Source organism: Polyodon spathula, chromosome 13 (assembly GCF_017654505.1).
Source record: "Polyodon spathula isolate WHYD16114869_AA chromosome 13, ASM1765450v1, whole genome shotgun sequence".
NCBI classification, from domain to species: domain Eukaryota; kingdom Metazoa; phylum Chordata; class Actinopteri; order Acipenseriformes; family Polyodontidae; genus Polyodon; species Polyodon spathula.
This window is the reverse complement of record NC_054546.1, coordinates 28,888,774-28,914,637: the sequence shown is the minus strand read 5'-3', so window position 1 is coordinate 28,914,637 and position 25,864 is coordinate 28,888,774. Positions and strand designations below refer to the sequence as shown.

At 40.1% G+C, this 25,864-nt stretch overlaps 1 protein-coding gene across 2 annotated transcripts in view; it reads right to left on the bottom strand.

Annotated features, from left to right (window-relative positions):
* LOC121325366 (protein FAM131B-like) overlaps nucleotides 1-24,505 on the bottom strand; it is a 31,087-nt gene extending 6,582 nt beyond the window's left edge. Inside the window, exons 1-9 of one of the 2 annotated variants that reach the window (XM_041267809.1) lie at nucleotides 23,703-24,505; nucleotides 8,186-8,226; nucleotides 6,373-6,408; nucleotides 4,842-4,935; nucleotides 4,263-4,475; nucleotides 3,856-3,996; nucleotides 3,457-3,674; nucleotides 2,858-3,100; nucleotides 45-254 (exon numbers count right to left, since the gene is read on the bottom strand). In XM_041267809.1, coding sequence (XP_041123743.1) covers nucleotides 75-254; nucleotides 2,858-3,100; nucleotides 3,457-3,674; nucleotides 3,856-3,996; nucleotides 4,263-4,475; nucleotides 4,842-4,935; nucleotides 6,373-6,408; nucleotides 8,186-8,226; nucleotides 23,703-23,730 — 1,194 coding nt within the window. In that variant the 5' untranslated portion in view covers nucleotides 23,731-24,505 and the 3' untranslated portion in view covers nucleotides 45-74. The remainder of the gene's footprint in view (nucleotides 1-44; nucleotides 255-2,857; nucleotides 3,101-3,456; nucleotides 3,675-3,855; nucleotides 3,997-4,262; nucleotides 4,476-4,841; nucleotides 4,936-6,372; nucleotides 6,409-8,185; nucleotides 8,227-23,702) is intronic. The other variant, XM_041267810.1, reaches the window with a different exon arrangement.
* Between the last annotated feature and the right edge of the window lie 1,359 nt (nucleotides 24,506-25,864).

Here is a 25,864-nt window from a genome sequence, read left to right as displayed (position 1 = left end):
GATGCAAAACTACAAAATATATGAAACATTGCTGCCATACCTACCACTTAATGCTGGGTATGGAAGCCGCCCTTTCAGATGTTGCTGGTCTCTCCGTCTTCCTCATCCAAAGACTGCACTCCAGAGGAAGTGACATCAGAGATCTTCCGGGGCAGAATGGTCTCGTTGGTGCTGTTGTTGCCCACGGTGACAGATTCCTCTCGGGGGGGAGACATGGAACCCAGATCTCTACACAGAGCATCATCCTCGTCCTCCTAATAGAAAGGGCAGATTTTAGACCAGAGGTCTTCACTCACTGCTCCTTCAATCCACTCCTAATGGCTGGTGAGGTAATAGGGTGCAACAATACCCTAATGTAATGATGTAATGATACATCTCACTACAGGACTATGACAGGGTGGGAGCACTACCTCTCAGCCTCTAGGGAGCGCTATCCCAAATCCATATGTAGCAGGATAACATCAGAAAGGAGACTTACAACAACAAACAAAGAAACAGAGGCACAAGGGACAAAAATAAACAAACAGATCAGACACCAAAAAACCACTCTTTACCATGAGGCTGGGCAACCACCTTCACTCACAGTTATCTTTCTCTTAAACTCCTCCAACAAACAAAGGCTCTGGCTCCCATTATATACCATGTGGCTGGGGCTTATGATGATTGCTCATCAGTTATTCAATCAATTGAATCATTTATTAAAACTCAAAACCAAAACCACACACACACACACACACACACACTATTTGCACAGCTGGCTTCTGCCCTGCCACAAGGACTATAAAAGTAGGTAAAAGGTCAAACATATTTTTAATTGCTCAATAATTAGTCCAGCGCCTTGAAACTATAACTAGGAAATTCAATGAAAACATTAGCCGGCTTCGTCCTCATGGTAACACTGATGGGATATGGGACCCACTCTTGTCTCAGGTTTAAATCTTGTGAAATCTTGTTATTTAGTAATGAGACATGTATGCAAGTCCTGGTTGATAAGAAAAAGTACACTCTTTGTTTCACAGAGATTAGCTAGTCAGAGAAGAGGAGAGCAACAAACAGCAACTGAAAATACCGGCTCTCAATTCATTCCAGCTAAACACCCCCAGCCTGGACATTGTTTAAAGGGGCATAATAGGAACTATATTAACCTGGATCGCCATTGAAGAAAAGAAAAGTTAACAACTAATGAACTGAATAAGAGACTGGATTGGATGTCCAGGAAAGGACAGCTCTGCATGAAGATTATTCTTATTGAACAGTCTGAACAACAGAACATATCCTCACCTCGCTATCGGAACAATTCTGCAAAGTAAATGATACCACAAAAAATTAAGTATTTGCCATTAAACTAAAGAATAGAAAAGAGTTCAGGAAAAAAATACCTGGGAATGTAATAAATGTGCATTTGGAGGAAGGTGTTATTTGTGAAATGTAAAAGGGCATGCTATATACACAAAAGGGGCTGAAGTTCTATTTTATGTTTGACTTGACAAGTATATAGAGTGAGAATAAGATAGCAATCTCAGAAATGTAGTAAAAGGTGCTGGAATAAATATAAAACAAATGAAACGGGTATCAAGTTAGTGTACTGTGGATTCTAGTTAACAGAGATATATTTTAACAGCCAATTGTTAAAGAATGAATTACAATTTTGTAATGTCTCTTTAATTGGAATTCGCTAAGATTTTATTTTGGTATTTACTGACTCATATTTACTCAAACAGTTATCCTGTTTGCATATACATATTGTTGTATTTTCTGGTTTATGAGTAGTACTAGTTCTTATAGAAAAAGACCCATTATAGACAATTAATGAATGCTTATGTTTTTCATGTAATTGATATTTACACTGGATATTATGGATGGCTGAATGTTCTGACTAATGCTATTTTGATACTAATATTTATTTACACTTGTACTTTTTCTCTGTCATCTCAAGCTTGTCTGGAAGAAATTTATAACAGAGTGCCAATTAATGTAAACCATTACATGTATTAATTAATTGTCTTTAATTGGGTATTTCAACATCTATTCTCCCTAGATCAGGATATGCAGGTCGCGATACAGTATGATTTACAATACAAAGGATGGTGCTGATTGGCTACTTGAATCATTTAGAATAAGATCACTTGAGCAATTAATGAGGGATTGTTATGTTAAAAAGCTACAAAGTTAATTGAGTTAGGGAGAGTATGTATTCATACGAAATTTAAAACACACTTATTCTTCATTCAAGAAGCACTTGGTGAACAACAATGAGCTAACTACTTGTTGCACTTTTGGTCTTGTATCACGATACAGACGTGAGATATCATGTAAAGAAAGTATCCTGATTCATGGATACACAATGAATCTTTACACCCCTGTGAGTTAAATCTCACTACTGACTCGCAACTGCAACTTACTATAAATAAAAACTTGCGCTTGAACAAAGTCTTGGTTTGGAAAGGACCGAAAGAGCCTGTGATCAGTTCTGGTCTCCACAACACAAACTGACATTGTGACCAAGCAGATAGTCCAGCGAAGAGTGACCAGACTAATCCCTGTGCTTAAAGGAATACAATATCAATTGGTGAGGGGCTTGGTGAGGTCTTTAAAGTTAACCATAACCAATACTTTGGTTAACAGAAAACAGGGCCTGCGGACACAGCAGGAAATTAAATGGAGACACTTCTGCACACAAAGAGTGGTGAGGGTATGGAATGGGTGACCTAGTCATGTTGTTGATCCTGTATCACTGTGATCCTTTAAGATGCAACATGACAACTTTGTGAAGACCAGTCAGCTTCTGGGAACTTGAAGAGTCATTTTAGTAATTACATGTAATTAATTTATTTATTACAGGTATAAAGTCAACTACCTGTGAAGCTTGCTTGTCCAATAAGGGTGCGTTTTCCACTGCAGGCTCCTCTCCTGTGGTCACACCCCCTTCTCCAGCAGACACACCCACATACCCGCCCACCTCAGTGTAATGGACACATCCCTGGCCTGCCCCCCACAGATCCACCAGTGGTGTGTGAGTGGACGGAGCCTGCTGCCCATGGATTGTGGTGTTTGGGGTTTGTTGAGCAGACTGGGTGTGGTTTATTCTGTGTTCATTCGACTGAAAAAACAAGAAGAAAAACACATTATCTGTATTTTTTTTTTTTTTTTTGGTGATCAAATTTGTATTTATTTTTATTTGAAAATGGGAAAAAAACAGTACAACATTCAAAACCAAAGCACATTCCCATTTTCTCCCCATATCCCAAATTATTATTATTATTATTATTATTATTATTTATTATTATTATTATTATTATTATTATTATTTTAGCACCTTATAACATGCTGATGTTTGCAGTAGATACTATTTCCCCATGTTAGCAGAATTTCCTTCTCTATTGTTTGAGATTTGTGTTGGTCTGCCGGACAATGACTGACTTGTGTTGGTCTGCTGGGTAACTATTGGATGGTTACCTGAATCTGCTGTAGGTGTTGGTGGAAGTAGGCAGAGTTTTCATCGTGGTTCTGTGAAGCTACACCCCCCATCACATAGGAGCCAGCAGCAGGAGAGGCCATGTTGGACTGCTCGTTGCTCATTGGCTCCCAGGCATCAGATGAGCTGAGACAGTACAGACCCTGAGATACATAGGTGTGTGGCCAGCCATCCACTGAGGAGTGGCGTAGGATCTGATCTGAGATAGAGAGAGAGAGAGAGAGAGAGAGAGAGAGAGAGAGAGAGAGAGAGAGAGAGAGAGAGAGAGAGAGGATAGGAGGGTCAATATACTGTACAGACAGAGTGGTGTAGGATCTGATCTGAGAGACAGAGATAAGAGACAGACAGACACACACACACTGACTCAGTCAGACAGGTACCTCTGCTGGTGACTGACTCCTGGTTGACCTCGCTCAGATGAGCCACGCTGCCCTGGTTTGACCCCGCACTCATGCTGTCCACGTCCATCGAGGTCCAGGCCAACAGAGTCGCCTCAGAGATCGCAAACTGTTGCATTACACCTGAGAGATGGGAGGGCAATCATTGCAGTCATTGTGTAAATCTTCTTACTATTGTAAACTAGTGCTACTAAAAATCTGATCCTGAAATACTAATACAGATGCAGATCCTGAAATCAATACTGATACCAATAACAAAACAGTCTAATACCATATCCATGCTAATACCAACACCAATACAGAAGCTGAAATCCATACTGATACCAACAACAATACAGAAGCTGAAATCCATACTGATACTGATACCATAGTATCAATGCCTGTCTCACCAGCTGCGAATCTGGCCTCCTTCTCTGATTCACTGAGGTCTGAGTAGGCGTCGTTCTCCAACCTCCTCTCTCTCTCCCGGGCGGCTGGTCTGATCACCCCGGGGCCAGCAGAGGGCTTGCCCCAGCTCTGCCATTCGATCATGTGTGCCACGCGTCCTTGAGCCATGGCCGTGGGCTTGGTGATGTGATCCTTCACACTGCGGGATACGCCTGCTGAGAGGCGGCAGAGACAGAGGGACATGGGGTAAAGACCCAGAGAGGAACAAACTACATCTCCCAAGGTATTCAGCGTACAGGGCATTGGAAGGAACTATTTTATTAAATGCTATTTAAAGTGAAAAGAAACAGTGACAGGTGTATCTCAAAAGCAAACTAGATCTCCCAAAATGCTGTTCAGTTGAAAGGGTTTTGGGATGGACGGCATATCTCCTGCAAGGAATTGTGGGAGGTGTTGTTTTCAGTGAAGTGAGTCATCATGGGATAAAGCTTGTTATTCTCTTTACACCAGAACACATCTTAAGAGTTAGGAATCAGGAATCATTTACTGGTTACTGGTTTTAACTGGTTCAGCCTCTGTACCTGACAATGATGATTTAGCCAGAGCTCCGATCCCATAGGCATTTGAGTTCCGTTTCAGCCTGGGTAGAATGGAGGTTGTGTCCTCCATTGAGATCTGTGAGGATAATCAGAGCATGAGGTGGCTGAGGAAAGGACTTAGCAGAGGCACGAGGGTGTGGTTCCAACAGAGGGACTGATGAGATACCAGTGATGTATATTTATGCACCCCCCCTCCCCTAAAAAAAATAAAAATAAAATAATAGCCTTGGTAGTCCAGCAGCTAAAGAAAAGGGCTTGATACTAGGTGGTTCCATTTTCAAATCCCACCTCCTCCTCTGACTCACTGTGTGACCCTGAGCAAGTCACTTAACCTCCTTATGCTCCGTCCTTTGGATGAGACGTAAATCTGAGGTCCTACTGTAAGTGACTCTGCAGCATGCATAGTTCACCCCCTAGGTTTCTGTAAGCCACTTTGGATAAAATCATCTGCTAAATGACTACTTTATTAACATACCAACTCTGAGACAACACTGACCTATCTCCGCACCACCTAGGAGCTTTAAACAACAAGCCGAGGAGTTAAAAAGATTCCAAAATATGAGAAATGTTAATCAACAGCAGTCCCTGAGATGAAACCACACCCTCATCCGCCCCTAGGTCCTTTCCTCTTATGGGAACTTGCCTGGATCAGATGCATTCAGTAATATACAGCATTAGACAGAGCCTCCAGAAGTATTACAAACTCAGTAGTGCTACAGTTATAAATAATACAAGAAACTTAATAAATTGAATAAAGACATGACAGAAAGATTGCGCATCGAAACGTTTGTCATTTAGTATCTTTAATATACACTGGCATACGGGGTATATCCACACATGCTGTGGGTTGTCTAACCCAAGTATTGCTGTACTAATGCTGTTTAATTAAAATACTCGATTTTTAAAATAGTCTTTTAAAATAACTGAAGAGCAAAACAGGTAGGATTTATGGAATTAATTTATTAGCTGCCCTTATAAAAGGCTATAGTTTACCTTGTTTGGCATGTTTATCAATATGCTTTACCATACCTTTCTGTGCTTTACAACTCTTCCCTGTGCTTTACCATACCTCTCTGTGCTTTACAGTGCTTCCCTGTGCTTTACCATACCTCTCTGTGCTTTACACCATGCCTCTCTGTGCTTTACAATTCTTCCCTGTACTTTACCATACCTCTGTGTACTTTACAATTCTTCCATGTGCTTTACTATACCTCTTTGTGCTTTAAAATGCTTCCCTATGCTTTAGCATACCTCTTTGTATTTTACAATTCTTCCCTGTGCTTTACCAGACTTTCACTGTTGATTATGCTTTGCTGGGGTTTTACTACAGGAAACCTTTTATAAGGGTACTTTAAAACTGCAGGTTGATGATTATTTGACTGGCTGGAGTCGGCTTGAGCAGACAGAGGGATTTCCTTTTGTTGTACAGTGACCTCTCAGTTGAAGGACACGCAGAGATGCAGATGCACAGACAGTGACACAATAAGACACTGCCAATAGTGCAGTAACTTACATTGATACCGTCCCAGGAGAGCTCTGTACGGGCATTCTGAGAGAGAGAGAGAGAGAGAGAGAGAGAGAGAGAGAGAGAGAGAGAGAGAGAGAGAGAGAGAGAGAGTTAGTAATCATTTGATAATCTGATATTGTTACTATGGTGTCTGAGAGCAAGGGATGAGAGCAAGGGTTGGAGGGAGAAGGAGCATTGGTCAGCATTCATTGCACTTAAAATTGTTACACAGGTGACCGAGGAAGGGAGAGGAGATCCTCATTGATTTATTATTGATGACATTTGATATTTACACATTGACGTCAGAGGGAGGGAGAGAGACAGAATGGGAGGGGGAAGGCATGAGAGAGAGAGATGGAGAGGAAGGATAGGGAGGGGAGAGAGGAAATGGAAAACACAATATTATAAGATTCTGCAGTGACCTCCAAGAAATATTCTGACTTTTGTTATAGTTCTGAACTTCCTACATTCAACCAAAAGAAATCAAATCCAAGCAAACAATGAAATTAAACATGCACATGGATTCCAGAAATGCTAAACGATTGTGAGTCTGGATGGCACACAGTAGAGTGGATGGGTGTTGTCTATTTCAAACCTCACTGATGCACTAGTTTCATTTGTGTCTTATTTTTGATGCAGTCCTTTGCAAATTAAACTGAATACAAACATGGGCATCTTTGTCTCTGATTGCATTTGAAGCAGTGCATCTTTTCCAATAATTGGTTGATGTTCAGAAACTATAAGAATGCGTGTGTGTTCTGGTTGTTTACTTGGCTGTGTATTAGTGTTAGGGTTAAGATCTGTATCTACAGAATTAGCAACACTGATACAGGGTACTGGTACATCTATATCACAAACAGTGCTAGTTTTCCCATTGTAAGGGTATTTTCTACAATATATATACATTGTCCTAAATTCTTTCCAGCCTAATATCCTGTTGTGTTTGCGCTCTATCGTTCTCTGTGGTTTCTGCTCAGATCATTATTTGCAATTTCTTGCTAACTATTCCAGCAAAATGACTTGGGAAAAGACTCCTCATGGCTGATTGTGGGGAAGCATTTCAGTGTTGTATTGTGTGCCGCAACCCACAGGAGAAGCATTGTGCACTGAAGCCTGTGCAACACTATTATGGTTTCCCACGCCTATTAATAAAGCAGTTTTTACTGGAATAGTTAGTAAGCCAGACAAATAATGATGTAAGATAAAACAGCAATAAGGGGTCATACAGGATATTAAACAGGCAAGATTTTATTAAGAAATATTAAGAAGACAAAGTGTGTGTTTAAAAAATAACATGGCTAGTGTACTGTGCAAAGACACACACATGCTCTCACAGAGAAACACACACACACACACACACACACACTCTATAATCACACAAGAGGCACATGCGGACTGTACATATATTTAAGATACAGTAAGAGATGGGCTTGTATACGGGGCTGTTTAAAAAAAGATTACAGTAAAGCATGCTTATAAGCATCTAGCCCCCATCGCCTTGCATTTCCACTGATCTACAACCAGGGGGCTCTTTTACTCAGAGACAACACATGGGCTTATGTATGAAACTGAAGGATTAATTGCATTTTCACAGAAACATGTGTGTGCCCATTATTGCACGATTATAGAGTACACTGACACACAGGCGCACAGCCACTCACACACACACACACACACACACACACACACACACACACACACTCTCACATACAGACATACACACACACACAATTACTCTCCTTTTCCAGTTCTATGTACTGGAGGTTCTATGCATGCTACTGTACTAAACCAGTGTTGCTATGGTGATGAAGCTTCCCACCTGCTCTCCTTCTTTCTTGCCCACCTGCACAGCCTCCGATGCTGAAAGAGACAAACAGACAGAAAAGCGAATTACAATCACATGACAAGCTGAAGTGCACATCCATTTACTAAATGGGTCTCACGTGCAGTTTTGAAAGAAACACATGTTGTATTCATTTCAATGTATGTATTTTTTTAAATTTCAAAATGTCATAAAGAACCAATATCCTCTACAACACTGTGCCTGCTTCTGAAAAGACTCCTGCAAATTGAATGTCTGGAAAGGTGGAAGCAGTTTAAAAAATGACTACTGGGCTTCTTACTTCCTGTTACTTAATCATTTCTTATGTTGCAGTTAAAGCTGTCCAATGGTCCGGCAGCAATCAGACCGTGTGACCTACAGCAACGTACCAGGATGCATCAGTATTCTGTAATGTTTTATTTGAAATGCCTGCAAATGCAAAATGAATGTAAAAAAAACTAACAAAGAACCAAACTATTTTCACCACAATAAAAGACAGACACATTTAAGATAAAAAGGCAGAATTTTAAACTATTGGTCTGGTCAGCATTATGTTGTTGGGTATATTACATAATTTATTATTTATTCAATATGAATTTAATAGTATCTGTGCTTTGAGCATTGTAATTAATCTATTTTAATTATCCGTTTTCAAATTGCCATTTATTAATTCGCAGATTCATTCCTCAAAGGCCTCTGGACATTCAATTTAATTGGAAAACTCGTCACAGATACTTTATAATTAATTTGGAAACTGGGATAAAATTAATCCTTTTTATGTTCATTTTAAGGCTCGCTTTGGAATAATTATCCTCTGAGGAAACAGTGTGTCTATCACTTTTACACCCCTTATACAAGTTTATGATAGTAAAAGCATAGCAACATGCACTAAAGCACAGTGAAAGCACGGTAAAACACAGGCAAGCATGGTAAAGAATAACAAGGTATGGTAAAGCATATTAATACACATGGCAAGTCGGGGTAAACTATGGTAAAAGCATCATAAAGCCATGGGAAAATCATGGTAAAACTGCAAAAATAATGTGGTAAACTCATATCAAGAGAACTGCTTACCAAGTGTCATGTAACTTGTTACGGACCATCTAGCAAAAGTTATTAAATGTATTATAATCTGTGGCGTATAATCTCTCTGTTTGTATTTCACACTTGCATTTCCATTTATAGCTAGAGAACTGCTTATCTGATTGTGATGAAACTTGGTCAGGACATTCAGAGTTGATAGATGTCATATACATTTGCATTTCATATATCGAAGAACCACACCCTACCTTGTCTCTTACACAACCCCCCCCCCCCCCCCCCCCCCCCCCCCCTTCTTTCTTTCTCTCTCTTTCTCTCTCTCTTCCCTCTTTCCACATTCTCTCTCTTTCCCCTCTCTACATCCTTCTCCATCTGTCTCCCCTCTCCCTCTCCCTCCTTTTCTCCAACACCCTACTATCCTCCTTCTCTTTCTCCTCTCCCCACCTTCTCAATATTCCTTTCTCTCTGACAGTGGCCTCCCTGTTGACTGAAAGTCCCCCTCCCTTCACAGGGTTCCATCTGCAACCCAGGATCACATGGTGAGAGAGAGAGAGAGAGAGAGAGAGAGAGAGAGAGAGAGAGAGAGAGAGAGAGAGAGAGAGAGAGAGAGAGAGATCGAGATCATGGCTTCTTTTAAAAATCAATGTTCCTCTCTTATCATGATCGACATTATAACTACCCCTGCCACTATCCTCTGTTAGGAGGAGGCAGGCATGCTTGGTGTCCTCTGTAGATCTGATTAGCACATCTCTTAGCCAATCATATTCTTCAATTTCTTCAGATTTATAAATGCACCCAGCTCGAGGTGTCTCTGTGTCTGAAAATCCTGATAAAAAACTGTTTTTTCATGACTCATTTGTTACAGTTACTTTGGACTGTAAAACATGTTGAATACATTTATGGGGACCATCTAATGGTTGTGGATGAATATTTTATCTTATGTCCATAACCAAGGGGGAATGAGGGTCCCATGATTATTTGTAACATGGGTTTAAGTTTCTTTTTCAAGTCTAGGTGATGTGCTCAGAGATAGCTGTTTGTCTCAATTGAGATCTTGAGAATGGATAGCCTTTATGATAAAAAAAGATCATTAAAGCAGCAAACATTCTTTTCTCTGTTACAAACTGCATCGAGAGTATGCATTTCCATTTTAAAAAATCAAAAAGGCAAAGGACCCCATTGTGGACTGAGTGAAACCAGATGTTAGCAAAAGAATGAATACTGCACTTGCAGGTTGCTTCGGATGGCGATTCAAGTACCAGGACCTGGACAAAGACAACCGTGGAACTGAAGAGACCATACCAAACTTTACACTCAGACAACGGGACTGTTGAAAACTGCTGTCCTGCTGAAGAACCAATGCCTAACAATGGGTCACCTACTGTGGACATTTGTATTTGTAAAGAATTTGAAATTTGAATGATTTTCTGTAGTTGAATATGTCTAAAATTGATGTAGGGAAATTAATGTTATTTGTAACAATGGGTTAGCAACAGAAATGTGTTATACAACATATTTACATCTGCGGGTAGTTGTGACAGAAACACAATGATTCTTGGTGATAAATCTCCCTCCCCTCCTATGAGGGTGCTAAGTAACGGGAACAGAGTACTCTAGACTACTTGGCCTGACACTTCGTTCCGAGGGTTAAAAGGAAGTCGGTCATGTAGAAGAGAGACAGAGCTTCAGTACACTAACTCATTGACCTGGAAGGGAAATAATGTGGCAGCCACAGACTGGAGGAGTGGCTGCAATCGTTTACCAAGGGGTCATAAGTGAAGGTATAAATAGGGGTTGAACCAATGGTATCTGTTCCTTCATTTTGGTTTATGAAAAGTGACCTGGAAGAACCTGTGTTTTGTGTATCAGTATCGTAAGTGTTTGTTTGTTCTGTCTGTTTGTTGTTTACTATAACTAGACAGCTAACATGTTCCGGAGCTGTCATCAGAGACCAGCACAAACCCGGAACAGCACTGCACTGCATCACAATAAACTGTGTTTGCACCACAAACACTAATTTATGCACTAGCGGACTTGTGTATGTGTTTTGTGTTTTGTGTGGGTGTATAATAAAAATGGGACTATTATTTGCGGGGCAAACCCAGGGATTATAAAATAAGTAATACACACCGCTGTATTACTTAATATCATTATTGTTTACTGTTTGTTTTTCTGTCAGGCACTAGACACAAAAAGATCATTAAACAAACTTTGCACCTGAGTTACAATTGTCTGTCTGTTCATTGATCACCTGCAGTTGCACACTATCAACCACTTTGCCACAGTATTGTAAAAGAGAATATCACAAGATAAAATGGAGGTTTGTATAGCTGTATAAGGAGAAAAGGAACTGCTGCCTCACAATGTGTTACAGATAGATAGTTAGCATGCATATGCTATTTTAGTACCTGTTCAAGTATAATGATATTTTTTGTAATTAGTTCCAGTTTTTAAAAGATTATGATCTGCATAATAGTACTGATAATGTAATTACATCGGATATAATACGTTTTGTATTAACATAGTTAAATAAAAAGGTCACTAAATATAAGGTTAAATGTAAGACAAGGTTTAATTATTTTCTTTTTTGCACAAGGATAAAACACACAATGTTTCTGGTGATCAGGAAATAATTTGGATCCCACTTAAAATAGAAATTGTTAAATCATTATTCATGAAGTAGAAAACAACCTTGATGGATCTGACATGAAGACAGGTAATGTCAATGCCTTTCTGAATTAGGTAGTCGGGGAAGGACTAGGATCATGTCTGTCAGTTCTCACACTGATGGTCACTCTCTTTATGTTCTGTTACTGAAAGTGTCAGATTAAACAAAAGGGTAAGGATATTGGTGATCTAAGAAAGGGATTACTTCTGGTAAACTGAACAGAGTGTAGTTGATGGACGATCCCATGATGGGTACCATCGGATATTTAAAGATCTGATAACCTAAGACAGACCAGTTATGCTGCTACACTAAAACTTGTGAACATTTGTTTGTTAAAGGTTCAACATTATAAGGTTTTATATAAATTGCAATAACTGTATGTGCCTCTTTAAATGTTAAAGTGAAAAACTGTCTCTAAACATTATGTGATTTTCCTGTATTTAATATAAGTTGTTTTTTAATCTTCTGCTTAAAGAGAAGGTTGTGCCCTCGAGAGGATGACCCCTTGTGGCAGGCTGGCGAGTGGAGAGGCCCAGAGACAGACTGCAGTTAAAAAAAATACTAATTTTATTATAAATAAACACAAAAATAAAAGTGCACAAGGGCAAAAATAACAAAAGGCCAAGAAAAACTTACAAAACCACCAACCTGCTTCCTCAGCTCCCTCTTCCCAAATAAGAAGTAGAGGCCTCCTTTTATGTCAGGTGGCTGGGCCCTGATTGATCGTTAATTAAATTAATCAACTAATCAACCTCAACCACCTGAACATAATAAACCCAGGCAGGTAGGGGAAATTAACCCCATCCCTGCCAATTTAAAAAAGGCAGAGCTTTGCTCTGCTACACCCATGTTTATACATGAGTTGTTTCTACTTAAAATGCTGTTTTAATCATAGGTGGGAACCACAATCAACCCAAATACAACTGGTTGTAATCTAGAAACTTTTGCTAGGAGTGGCACGCTATGCCTTTCAGAGCGCCTGCTGGTGCACATCCAGTGAAGGGGGCTGGGGGGGGGGGGGGGGGGGGGGGGGGGGGGGGGGGGGCAACTCTTGTCGTTAGCATAGTGAAAGTAGGAGATTTCCACTTGTATTTCGTTGCTTGAATCCTACTTGTCGAGACCTGTAGGTCTACCTGCAGCATCTGAATGTGGTTACCTTCTGTACTGTCTTTGGATTTGCTTTATTCCTGAATTAAACTCTTTTGAATGAAGATTACCTGAAGACTGATATTATTTTTAAGAAGAAAACAAACCTGTTACAATTTTGAAATGTCATACTTTTCAATTTATGCCAGTTTGTTAAGTATATAGAAAACTACAAAGCAGTATGCAATTCAATATGTTAATATAACATTATTCAGCAGGTTTCATTCAACTTTCTGAAGCAAAATTAGTTAATTATAAAGATTAGATTCCTGTATATTCTGTCCAATCATTTTTTTTTTAAAAAAAACATAAATTCACTTGCTTTTTTCGCCTTTTAATTTTGATAAGATAAATAAATAAATCGATAATCAAGTCGGAGGTTCTAGTTTGTCATCTCTAATTTTGAAAGTATGAAATTAAGAATGTGTTTCACCTGTGAATGAGTCAAATAATGTCACTTCAAAGGGGCTGAACATATATTGTGACAATAAGTGGAGTGACATTATCAGGAGTTCAGCAATAACCTAACAAACCAAACGGCCACCGACAAACTAATCCAGTTTAACAAGTTATGTGCTACTCCCACTTTCCTGGATGCCATTTCAGAGTCATGTTTATACATTCTATGTTAAATGCATTTATATAATTGCTGTCCATTTTGTACAATTTCATATTTAACATAACATTCTGGACAACAGGTGTTAAGGACAACTGTCCCTAACTAGTACAGACTAGAATTAAGGGTAACAGTGTTGCACCTAGATAAAGACGTGGGGTGTTTTTCACAGTTAAAGACATGTTCAGTATGAAAAGTTCAGCTGGGTAAGTATAAGGTGAGCAGTGAGGATGATAATAAAACTATCAGTGTTACGCCATTGAATTGATTACAGGTTAAGAGGTAGTACTGGGACAGAAATGTAGCTGTATATTGCCAGCAACCCACGCTTATTGTAACTGGCTCCCAGAATGCATTGTTCCACTTTTAGTCTAATTTTACAAAAAGTTCTTCAAATTGCCACTCAAAACAAGGCCTAGAGATAATGGTAGTATTTTGCTGCAAAAGGCTGTTAGGCCTAATTGTATTGTATACTTAATGGGTTGAAGTTGTGCTAACTAGTGTAAGTGTGACCTATTAACAGATTCCATTACTCCTAATGACTCGTCCTAAAGAATGTCCTCACCAAGTTTTACTGGGACTTTCTGACCAGGTTTGACCCTACAGCTGCTGCTTAGCTTGTTAGTATATCTTCTTTCTGAGACAAGAGCATATCACACAATCAGAGAAGAGCCATGTGCAGCTGCTCAGCTTAGCTCTGTCCATTGTAATCCTAACAATGGAAGGACTCCTTTCGGATGGTATTAACATGTAAACGGTTTAATGAATTAGCTGGAGTGGATCAGAAGGAGGTAATTAATGTGTTAGTTCAGAGGTAGCTTACAGAAGCCCTTCTGCAGGGAAAATCCTTTAACGAATGATAGGAATTCTGGAATTTTTTCAGCTACAATCTCTTTAAGTTTTAAACACCAAACTGTTGTAGTTTGTTATGAGACTTTAAAATCACTTCAGATCATGTTGACAGAGCATTTAGAAACTGTCTGTATGACATATATTTGGATCCCTGACTTCTTCAGATTTCCCCCTTTCATTCAGAAGTGAACATGACAAGCATGTGCATACCTTTTCGGGCAAAGCCAAGAGAAGAAAACAACAAAGCATGCTTTCACAATTCAATCTTCAATATAGAACAAATACTATGGTGACATTACTGATGGAATATCTACTAGCACAGTCTGAAGAAAACTGGATCCATTCTGCATGGAGGTTCATAACCAAGCTGGGTTACTCTGGTCATCATTGGGATTCATAAAGACTGGCTGGTTTGACTTCTTTATCTTCACAAATATTGAAATACTGGTACATACCTGTTTATGAGGCTATTATTGGTAAATCCCCAAATTATCTTAATAAAATGATAATTATCTCTAGTACAGTATAATGAGAGTTTCAAACACCCTGCTTTTAACTGTAAGCATGTAATCACTCAACCATGCAACAATGCAATCAAAATACAGAAATCATCAGAGATGTTTAAAGAAGACTGTAGCAGGGAGAGATCTGTGCTGACTCTGCTGGCGTGTTCACAGTACTGCAGGAAGAGGGCGGCAGTCTTCCAACAACTGAGTCATGGCAGTGACACGGGGAGATGGGAAGGTAGGTGTGCGGACTTTCCCCCTCTCTGAATGGCTGAGGCAAGTCTTGGCAGATTGCTAGCCCTATAAAAAAAATGCTCTGCTGTTATCTCAGGTCTGTCCACTTAGACGCGCCGAGAGTGCGGAAGCTCTGATTCAGGACCGGGAATCAGCCGGGAGAAAAGAAAGAGTTTCACAGCGAGACAGAGAGAGTGCGGAACCGTTGGACAGACCCCGGCGTATTGTAAAAGAGCAGGCTAGTTAGCCGACAGAGTAGGACGGTGATCCGGGTTGTGCGGGTAGCGGCGACCGGGATAACGCTGCCGAGTGCAGCACCTTTTATTTGTAGTTTTATTACTGTTTTATTTTTCCTTGTTCTTTTCACCTTCTGTTTTCATTATTATTTCTTTGAGCACCTGCGAGTACACTTGCTGTTCGCTTACCAGCTGTGGTATTTCCGTGGTGCTGTCTATCATCGTTGATAGGCAGCCCACGGTCAACAGTGCCCTCTGCCGGAAAAAGCAAGAACTGGTCTAAAATAAAACTGGGCACCTGTGTGGTGTTTTCAATTACACCTGTCTGTCTCCTAATCAGTGAATTACCCACACCCCTTCCACAAAGACCAAGAAAAAAAAATCCAACCATTTGCAAAGGGGGCAAAGAACAGCAGGACAGTCAAATCAGATGTATTGTAGGCAAAGCTGCTGCTGATGATTTTGATAAAGCACTCCATAAGCAGTATGCTGGTCTTGAAGAAGGTAAAATTACTGTACCAACAAATGAATCCAGACAGAGGTGAGGCAGATCTCAAAGCAAGAATGGCCATTTTATTAGAAACATTTTAGTTTTAAACAAAGGAGCTTTTTTTTCAAGCTGAAGGAGGCTGAATGACTGAGTAAGCTTCATAAATGCATTTTGTTTAAAATAAAATAAAAACAAGCACTAGGTTAACTCAGGTTTTCCTGGACGTTTAAATCTATTGTAATATATGCCACCTGCTTGACCTGGTCTCCCTTTAACCAATCAAACTTCCACCCAGAACCTGAAGATGGTATTTGTATCATTTTACCTGTTAAACCTGGTTACATAATTTATTACAACCACTCACTTGGTATATTTCTATTCTTTGAGATAAAAAAAAAAAATCAGCATTCTTTATCTTAAATTGTCTTAAATCATCTGAAGCCAGAGCTTTCTACTATTGTGCATCTCTTTTGCAGAACTCTATTCCAATTGACATAAAGCACGTTGAAACATTGGATTCTTTTAAGTCTAAATTGAAAACATACTAGTTTGAGTGTGCTTTTATATCATTCATTGTAGCTAGAGTGTATTGTACATATGAGCTCTCTTGCTTTGTACAGCACTCTGGGATGCCATGGCATGAAGGATGCTATATAAAATACATTTGCGTTGTATTGTATTGTATAAACCTGGAGTGTAATGGCCCTTCCAGACCGTGATTGGACACCCCTGCTCTAGTTGGTTCCCCACAAGGGCTTTTTGCATCATCACTAATGTGAGACTAAAGGTAAGAGTGTGACTCACTTAATCAGTCTCACCTTCTCCACCTGTGTGAGCTTCCTTTCTCACAATTGCGTTGTGATGGGCTGGTTGAGTTCATTGCTGCAGCTAACGTGATGCATATTGACTGATATGCTTTCAGCCAGTAAAGCCCATTGGCATGCTTTACCTGGGTCAGAACCTTCCAGGGCAGAACCAGGTGTCATGCTGGTTGGAGATTTCACACTGCTTTTGATAAAGCAGGGTTGACTTGGGTGACAGACACAAGTGTACGATACACGTATCAATGCCCTGGAAGTAGCTTGTTACAGAGGCTTCCATCCAAGCTTTTCTGGATTGAACAGTTGGCCCAAATGTTGATTAGAACAAATGTTTCTTCATCCCTGCTGCAAAATCTGGCTCATGATGTGTCTCAATCAATTCAAAAATATGACTAAACAGAATAAACAAAAACGTTGCTTGCGGAAGTGAAACTTTCACGCAGGTGTGGCTGTTTGTTATTGCGTCAGCTCATCAACGGCCGTCTAGAATTTTGTCTCGCTCAACCCGGGTCAAAGCGTGCCAACCTAGGCAGGATGTAGGAGTGCCAGTGTGAAAGGGGCTTAACAGGTATGATCCAGGAAGTGCAAATGCAAACAGATAACCACGGCATAGAAACTGAAAGCTTCCTTTAACCTATTGTAGTGCTAAACGTCATATTTTAAAATAAAAATAGATGTTGCTTTAAACTAGTGTGTTTACCCTATGTTAAAACTGCACATTGGAGACCTATATACTGATGGGAGTGCAAATGGATAAGAATTATTGTGTTAGCTACAATTAATTTAATCCCACCACTATTCAAATCAATGCTAATCTGTTCACTGGCGTTATCACTGATTTAGGATCCCAAACTGTTCTGATCAATACCCCCTGTTTGCAATACAGTGTTAGGGCTCTTTGTTTTCTAGTATTAAAGCAGAGCCAGAAATCCCATTTTAAAATTGTGCCAATTGTCTGAATGTCAATTTAGAGTGGATAATAATCTAGTATTCATTTTAGCGGTAACTCTGATGTTGCATTAGTGCAGTGAATTGAAAAGATGGCAGATTTGTTTAAAACTGAACAGATGTTATTATAAGTCAAATAAAGCTTAAGCATCTATCTCCCTCTCCCTCTCCCTCTCCCTTTTCCTATCTCTCCCTCTCTCCTCTTTCCCCCCCTCATTCCAAATCTCCCTCTCTCCCTCCTCCTCCTCTTTCTCCCTTCTCTCTTCTCCCTCTACTCCTATCTCCCTCTCTCCCTCTCCCCCCTCATCTACTCCCTCTCCTTCTTCCTCTCCCTCTACTTCATCTCCCCTCTCCTCCCCCAAATCCTTCTTATCTCCCCTCCCTCTCCCGCTCTCCTCTCCTATCTCCTCCCTCTCCCTCTCCCTCTCTCTCTCTCTCTTAATATTTTAAATATTATCTTAATTATTTTTAAGACATTCTCATATTATTCTATAATGGTCTGATGTTACTCTGTAATGTTTTATTAGCAATGTTTATGTAAAGTCTATTTTTACAACAGGGTTCAGCAATTTAGAGGTTTTTGTTCTTAATATAGTGCTTTTACTGGATTCTACCTTTTTCTTTCAATAAAGGACCTTAAACACCTCTCTCTCTCTCTCTCTCTCTCTCTCTCTCTCTCTCTCTCTCTCTCTCTCTCTCTCTCTCTCTCTCTCTCTCTCTCCCACAACAGGAGGGAAACTGAATTAAGGTTATTTTCCCTTTCCTTAATTAAATTACATGAAGCTTATTTAATTAACCCCCCTCCCACCCCCCTTAGGGGATGAGTAGGTTGTACAGAAAGAGCGAGAGAGAGAGAGCACCACAGATCTTATTAGCAGTGGATCCCTGTTAGCTTAAGACCACTGGCAGAGATACGACCAGTACAGTACTGAAGAATAATATTGCAGTTATTGATAGTTCTTCTGACACTACAGTCTGGTCTCGACTCTGATTTGAGAAGGTAAAGAGTTACTCTGTGCTTTCCACAGAGAGTAAGCTGCTTGGAATCAGTCTGAGGTGAGCGATACACAAGGGAGTTTGAAAGCCTTGACTGCAAGAAAAACCCAATCATATTAAACCTGTTGAATATTTTAATATGCAGGTTATGAAAGATTTCCTAATCACCAGGCTAAAGCCCTTACATGTGGATAATATATATTTATCATTAGTAGTCGTAGTAGTATATTATATATTAATTATATATGTTTTAATTTATTTTTAATTAAAGTTGGACAGGAATGGGTTTAAAATCCCATCCCAGCAAAAACATATGCAAAATGTGGTCACTAACCAGATTGATTAATTGACCGTCAATGTGGGAATGGCCACCTGTATGAAAGAGTTGCTGGGAGACAGCTCCCCTGGTTAGTTTAGGGAAAGGACTTTTCAACTCTCACCCCAATGCATTCTGCAAAGTGTAGTCCTGCTGTGAAAGGTACCTGAGACAGGTAAAACATACTAGAATGCATTGCAATGTCAGTTGAAAAGCTTGAAGTGTCACAGACTGTCCCAGTGTGCATGGAGCAATATGGTGACGCTAGTCTCGGGTTAGCACTTACTTAAAAACAAAACAGAACTGTCGGATTACTTTGGCACATGCTGACTGAAGCACGGTAAGAACTCCTAAAATCCTACACTGCAGAAGTGGTTTGAAGAACGTTAATGTGCAGCTCTCCTTCTAGTCCCTTCCGAAACTGGTTTAGCAGAAAGATTTCCCAAGTGTTGGCACATCAAACATAGGATTCTGAACAGGTGAGATGTCATGTGAAATATTCGCACAGTGCAGTTGGTATGAAGTGTGTCTTTAAAATTATGTAAAGCTGCCTTATAGTCCAGTTCACAAGCCAGTGCTTGCGTGACAGCACTGTATAAAACCGGACAGGCATTTTTTTTTTTTTTTTTTTTGTGTGTTAAACAAGACTTGCACCAAGAAACCAAGTGTATTCGGGCATACCATTCAAATTGTGAGTGTGTGTCTGAGAGTGCGTGGTAGAGTGTGTGTGCCTGAGTGCTTCTGTGTGTGTGTGTGTGTGTGTGTGTGTATCTGTGTGCATGTGCAAGGATGGAAATAAGGCTCCCAGTGCATAGCAGTTTGATCTATTCCTGGTTTTACTATTTAGTTAGTTTAATAAGACACACCTGAGCTTGTTACCTATACACTGGGATATTCAAGTTCATAGTAACTGTGTCTGTGTGCCTAAAGTGTGCTTGTGTGTATCTATGTGTGAGAGTGTGTGGTTGTCTGTGTGTGACTGTGTGCCTGTTTGTGTGTGTGTGTGGGTCTGAGTGTGTGCTTCTGTGTGTGTGTGTGTCTGTGGGAGTGTGTGCTTGTCTGTGTGTACTTGTGTGTGCTTGCGTGTGTCTATGTGTGTCAGTGTTTGCTGGTCTGTGTGTGTGCGTGTGCTTGAATACTTCATAGGATTGTGAGTGTATATGTGCGGGGGTGTGAGCATAATGTCAACATGGTTTATGACTGTGTAGGTGTTGCTGGAATACTGATGTGGAAACAGATTAGTACTAGTGCATTATATCAGCCTGCACAACAGGCAACATCAGGGATTCTGAATGCTGGTTTCTATAATAATATCTCTTAAGCCTGGAAAGCGAAATCCCCGAGCGAAGGAGTGGACTGGTACGCCCTGTTCGGGGTCTGACTTTAAAAGCTCCATTAAGAGCACTCTTCCAGTTTCACACGTGATCCTTGCAGCTTCATTCATGCAAATGGATGGATTCTTTTTCAGACTCTCTGCTGTTAGCATGGTGAATATTCACAATATGCAGGAGCGCTCAATAAATCCAGCAGTCATGTTGGGTATTATCAAGAAAGAAATGCTAGTGTAGATCAGGTGATTGGCATGCATGGTATTTACCAATTTTACTTCTAGTAAGGTACTAGTCTGCTTGCATATATGAATTCACCATATAATAAATACTACAGAAATCAACCCCTCAGAGTTCAGGATTCTTCAAAATTCCAACTAGTCTTTCTATAAGTTAATAAGCAATGTCTAAGGAATCTTTTATTGTAGTTTGTAGCGATTTCGGTGATATCGTTTTTGGAAAATCTTGTGTGAAATTCATCAAAATGTAAAGAAAGAGTGAAATTAATGAGATGCTCCATTTTACAAAAAGGTACCAGTTTTTTTTGTTGTTGCTTTTTGAACATTGTTACATGGTGTGGTGTTCTGTGCATGGGGTGACATCTGTACACAGGATAAGAGGTGCTGGAATTGTTGCAAATACTGTGCTGCGACTGGTTGATTTCTGATATGTGATTTCTAATCTTGAGTAGAGGTCATTCCATACGAGAACGTCACACAATTCTAAAAAACAATAGCATTCAATGAGCCATATGCCCAAAGTGTCTACTCCAGTCTTTAATTAAGCACTAAACAACTAAGTTGTATATTTCAAGATTTCTTAAGCACCCTCAATGTGTGTTTTGTTTTTTTCATTTTGTAACATTGACGTGATTTTTTTTTATCACAAAATACAGGAGTTCATTATAATTATAGTATAGCCCATTGCGTTTAACAGAAGCTCATGAGTCCGATCTTCGTTTTTGTGATTTATAAGAAGTTAATATGTCATGCGTAGGGTATCTCTCTTCAGAACAGGAATCGTTCTATACAGTTTGAGTAGACATCAACTGCATGAGAATGCATCTTTTGTAATAGGAAGGTCTTAGAACTTGTGACTGCTCTAGCCCCCTCCACCACTTGCAAAATATTGTGATAAATCAGTCACCGTTATTTTGCCCAATTATTTTTCCCCTCACCGCAGCAATTCCACACACAGCTGCTCAGGATAACTGAAGGTTCAGTGGGCATCCTCCGATCCCATGACCCAGCCAGCTTCCTCTTCTACACCAAGGAACTCGAGAGCAGATGTCAATGAGCTACTGAAATCTGGATGACAAAGACTAGTCCTGCAGGTGTCCCCCTGAGTTCACTGGGCACCTGGTCAGCAGAGTCTGCTGTGGCGCTATGAAACAGTCCCTGACTGTTTTGAAGCTCCCTCCAGAATCCCCAACAAAAAATGATAACCTGCACTCCCCTGACTGTATGACTCACCCTGCACACCACACGGACATGCCTGTATCAGGGGAGACCCTCGAGAACCACTAATGCTTTTCTATTGTTGGCTTTGACTCTCTCTGCACAACTCAATCACAGCTGGTCAGAATCGACCCATAAACTGAAAGTGGTGGAAACTGGTGTATAATTAACAGGTAGTCCTGTGAAGAACCCCAGCCAAATACATCAAGTAATTTATTAATATTTGGGAACCCCTGAAAAACAAATAAGCCAAGCTTTCAAATAGGTGCAACAGTATCTGAAAGCGTGTCTTGTGCAAACAGAGATTTATTTAACCTAGTGTAATATCATGGTTTAAGATAGAAATGCAAAGCAGTGTGACTGCTCTAAGAGATCTGCTGTTGGACTAAATGAATTCCAGCAGGTGTTCAACTTGTTATGCCAAAGAGGGAAGTCAGAAAGGACTGTGCCGACTTATATTAGTTCAAAAGAGTCCATAACATAATAGGAGAAAGGAACTGTTTATATATTAAGATTTTAAAAGTGTAGCAAAGAAAATTACTACAGTCAGTTCCAAAATACTGGGGAAATGACCTTCAGAGTCCCCCAATACAGATAATAATATGGATATATATATATATATATTATATATATATATATATATATATATATATATATATATATATATATAAATATATATATATAAAAACAGCCAGGACTTCCTCAAACTGCCTTCTCTATTCCTCATCAGAACCTGCCGTATCAATGTTCTGCTCTCAAGAAGGATAACAAAATCATATCATGCAACTAGCAAACATAAACACCACTTAATTTCCACCTAGACAGGTTTTTCTTCGTATTCAGTGTTGCACAACGCTTTTCCAGTAAGACCAGCGTTGTGTGCCTTTCCATTCCATTCCGTACCAGATTTCAAAAGCCTTTCCAATACTCTGTATTCAATTTCCTGTCCCTTCGGTTCTCTCGCTCTCTTTTTTATGTCTTGTTTACTAAATTATCTGTCCTTGCCTCTCTCTCTAATCTCCTCACTCTCTTTTTTCTACATCCCCAGTAAATCTAAAAATTAGGCAAACAACAGATTGCAGATCAAAATATGCATAGATAGATAGATAGATAGAAATATTCATTTATAAACAGGCATAAATGCACAGATAGTTATTGTAGATTCTGTAGACACATGGATAGGCACAGGTACATTTGAATATAATCTTTCACACACACACAGATAACACATAACCCCAAACACACATTGATAGTCAAACCAGATAGATACTGTAGTCAGACAGATAGATTCGACACAGATGGAAATGCAGCTACGCAGATGGACAATAAGCGAGGCGTGTGGTGTGGTCAGCTGGTCAAACACACGTTTAGACACAGATACGCACAGATAGACAAACTGCCAAAGAGATGGACACAGGGTAGATGTGAGATTTATACAGAGACACAAACCCTTAACAATAGACATATAGACACACAAACAGATACATAGGTATTCTGCATACTATGGTCAGATTCACAGAAGCAGATGGATGGATAAAGACACATTGAGATACATAAACAAAAAACCCAGATTCATATATAGACACACAAATAGATCGACAGACACACAGATAGATAAATAGGTATTTTGAATACATAGACATACAGATAGGCACACTTATAGAAATAGATAGATAGATAGATAGATAGATAGATAGATAGATAGATAGATAGATAGATAGATAGAACATACATTGAAATATGTAGACATATAAATGCACAGATGTGGCACACACACAGTTTCACAGATACAGTGACACACACACACACACACACACACATACAGGCAGATTTCTCTATCTCAAGTCCCCTGTACTCACAGATAGTCCGGGATCCTATGCAGCCCATGGTTGTGTTGAGGTGAGTGTGGTCCTGTCCTTTCTTAGCAGCCAGGTAATATCCAATTGGTCAGTGATAATATTCCTAAACCCAGGCCTGACATTCTTCTCTTCTTGTCTTCTCCTGTGCTCCAGCGATGAGGAGGGGGCGGGGTGGAGAGGGTAGTAGAGGGGAGGGGAGGGGGGCTTTGATGAAACGCGGAAAACGAGCCAAGCACACACACCCCTTCTCTTTATCTCTATCCGTCTCTCTCTCTCTCTGGGTCTTGGCTATCAGTGTTTTGGTTTTAGTATGCCTGTCTACTGTTTGTCTGCCTGTCCGTCTGTATGTTGCCCAGACAGGGAAATAGCCCTCTCTCTCGTCCTCCCTCTATTGATTTTAATGTCTGTTGCTCTGTGTGCTCGTGTCGATGTGTCTGTCAAATGAGACCCTTTTCTTCCCAGTTCTCCCTCTCCTTTCCTTTCCTTTCTATCTATCTATCTATCTATCTATCTATCTATCTATCTATCTATCTATCTATCTATCTATCTATTTATCTATCTGTTTGTCTCCCCCATCAGTAAAATAATAACAGCCCCTAACCATTATCTAACACTCTCTTTCTCTCTCCCACTCAGCTCTCTCTCGCTCTCTCTCTCTCTCTCTCTCTCTCTCTCTCTCTCTCTCTCTCTCTCTCTCTCTCTCTCTCTCTCGTCTCTGTTTTTATTTTCCTATTGCTCTTTCTTAAGGATACATATAAGGTATTCACTATCCCTCATCTCTCTCTCCCTGCCTCCCTCACTCCCTCCCCTCCTTCTTTCTCTCTCTCTCTCCCTGCCTCCCTTGCTCCCTCCCCTCCCTCTTTCTCTCTCTCTCTCCCTGCCTCCCTCAATATGCTTGTGTATGGGTGAGCATATTATCTCCCTTTCTCTTAATGTCTTTGATCTTTGAGTATGAGACAAATTTCACTTCTCTTTCTCTCTCTTGCTCTGTCTTTGCTCTCTCACCTCCTTCTGCTTTATGTTTCAATCTGTCCTTTAATTCCTCTAAACATTAATGATATGCAGGGTGCCTTCTCTCCCTTGCTTGAAGAAAATGAGGAGGAGGAGGAGGGGAGAGGGGGAGGAGAGAGGGAGAGGCAGAACAAGTGACAGAGAGCAGGTTCCCTCGTTTTTTCCAATCATCCTTATTTCAAAAATGTTCTCCCTCGCTCCTTTTTATATATAAAAAATTGGTGTCATTGTAGCTCAAACTTATATCAAAAATCCTATTCAGAACTATAGAGCATTCAGAGACAATATGGCTGTCATAGGGTGTAGCTTCCAAAACAGTGTGTCTGTGATCTAGCAAATGTTACAGATCTGTGCTGTGCAGATAGGCAAATAATCAATTAGCCCCCAGTGTTGTGTATTGCAACCAGCAGTACTTGTACAGTATGGTATCCCTTTAAATTGAGTTTTAGTATTGGATAGAAATCATCACTTTCTCCCTCCCTCCTTCCTTCCTCCTTACCCACCCTGTACGACACAAAAGAGCCCCCCATTCATTCACACACAAAGCTTTTGAGATGACTGGATATATTTCCTTTTCCAAACACAGTATTTCACAGTTCTCTTTTTCTTTGTTTCACGTGCTAATTGGGATAATTGAAGACAATGTAGCAGCTTTGCTCAATCTCAATTTCTCTCTCTCTCTCTCTCTCTCTCTCTCTCTCTCTCTCTCTCTCTCTCTCTCTCTCTCTCTCTCTCTCTCTCTCTCTCTCTCTCTCTTCTCTCTCTCTCTCCCTCTGGGACCGCATCTATAAAAAAACAAGTAGGTTGTAAACACAGGACAGAAAGGGAGCGGGGGAGGAATGGAGGGATAGAGGGAAGGGAGGGATATAGAAAGAGGGATAAAGCGTAAAATAAATCTACCGGTAGTTGTCACAAATACCTGAGAGAGCGAGAGAGTAGGAAAGGCAAGTGTTGTAACTCTGCAATACTAATAAGCTCAGATGCTGTGAAGCTCACATTAACATTCTGGTGATGACAGAGAAGGAGAGGGGGAGGGAGGCAGAGAGAGAGAGGGAGGAGAAAGACAAGGACAGAAAATTATTGAAAAGACTGAGAAAAACATAGGAGAGAGGAAGAAGATGGGGAGAAGTGATTTTTTTTTATAAATGTGT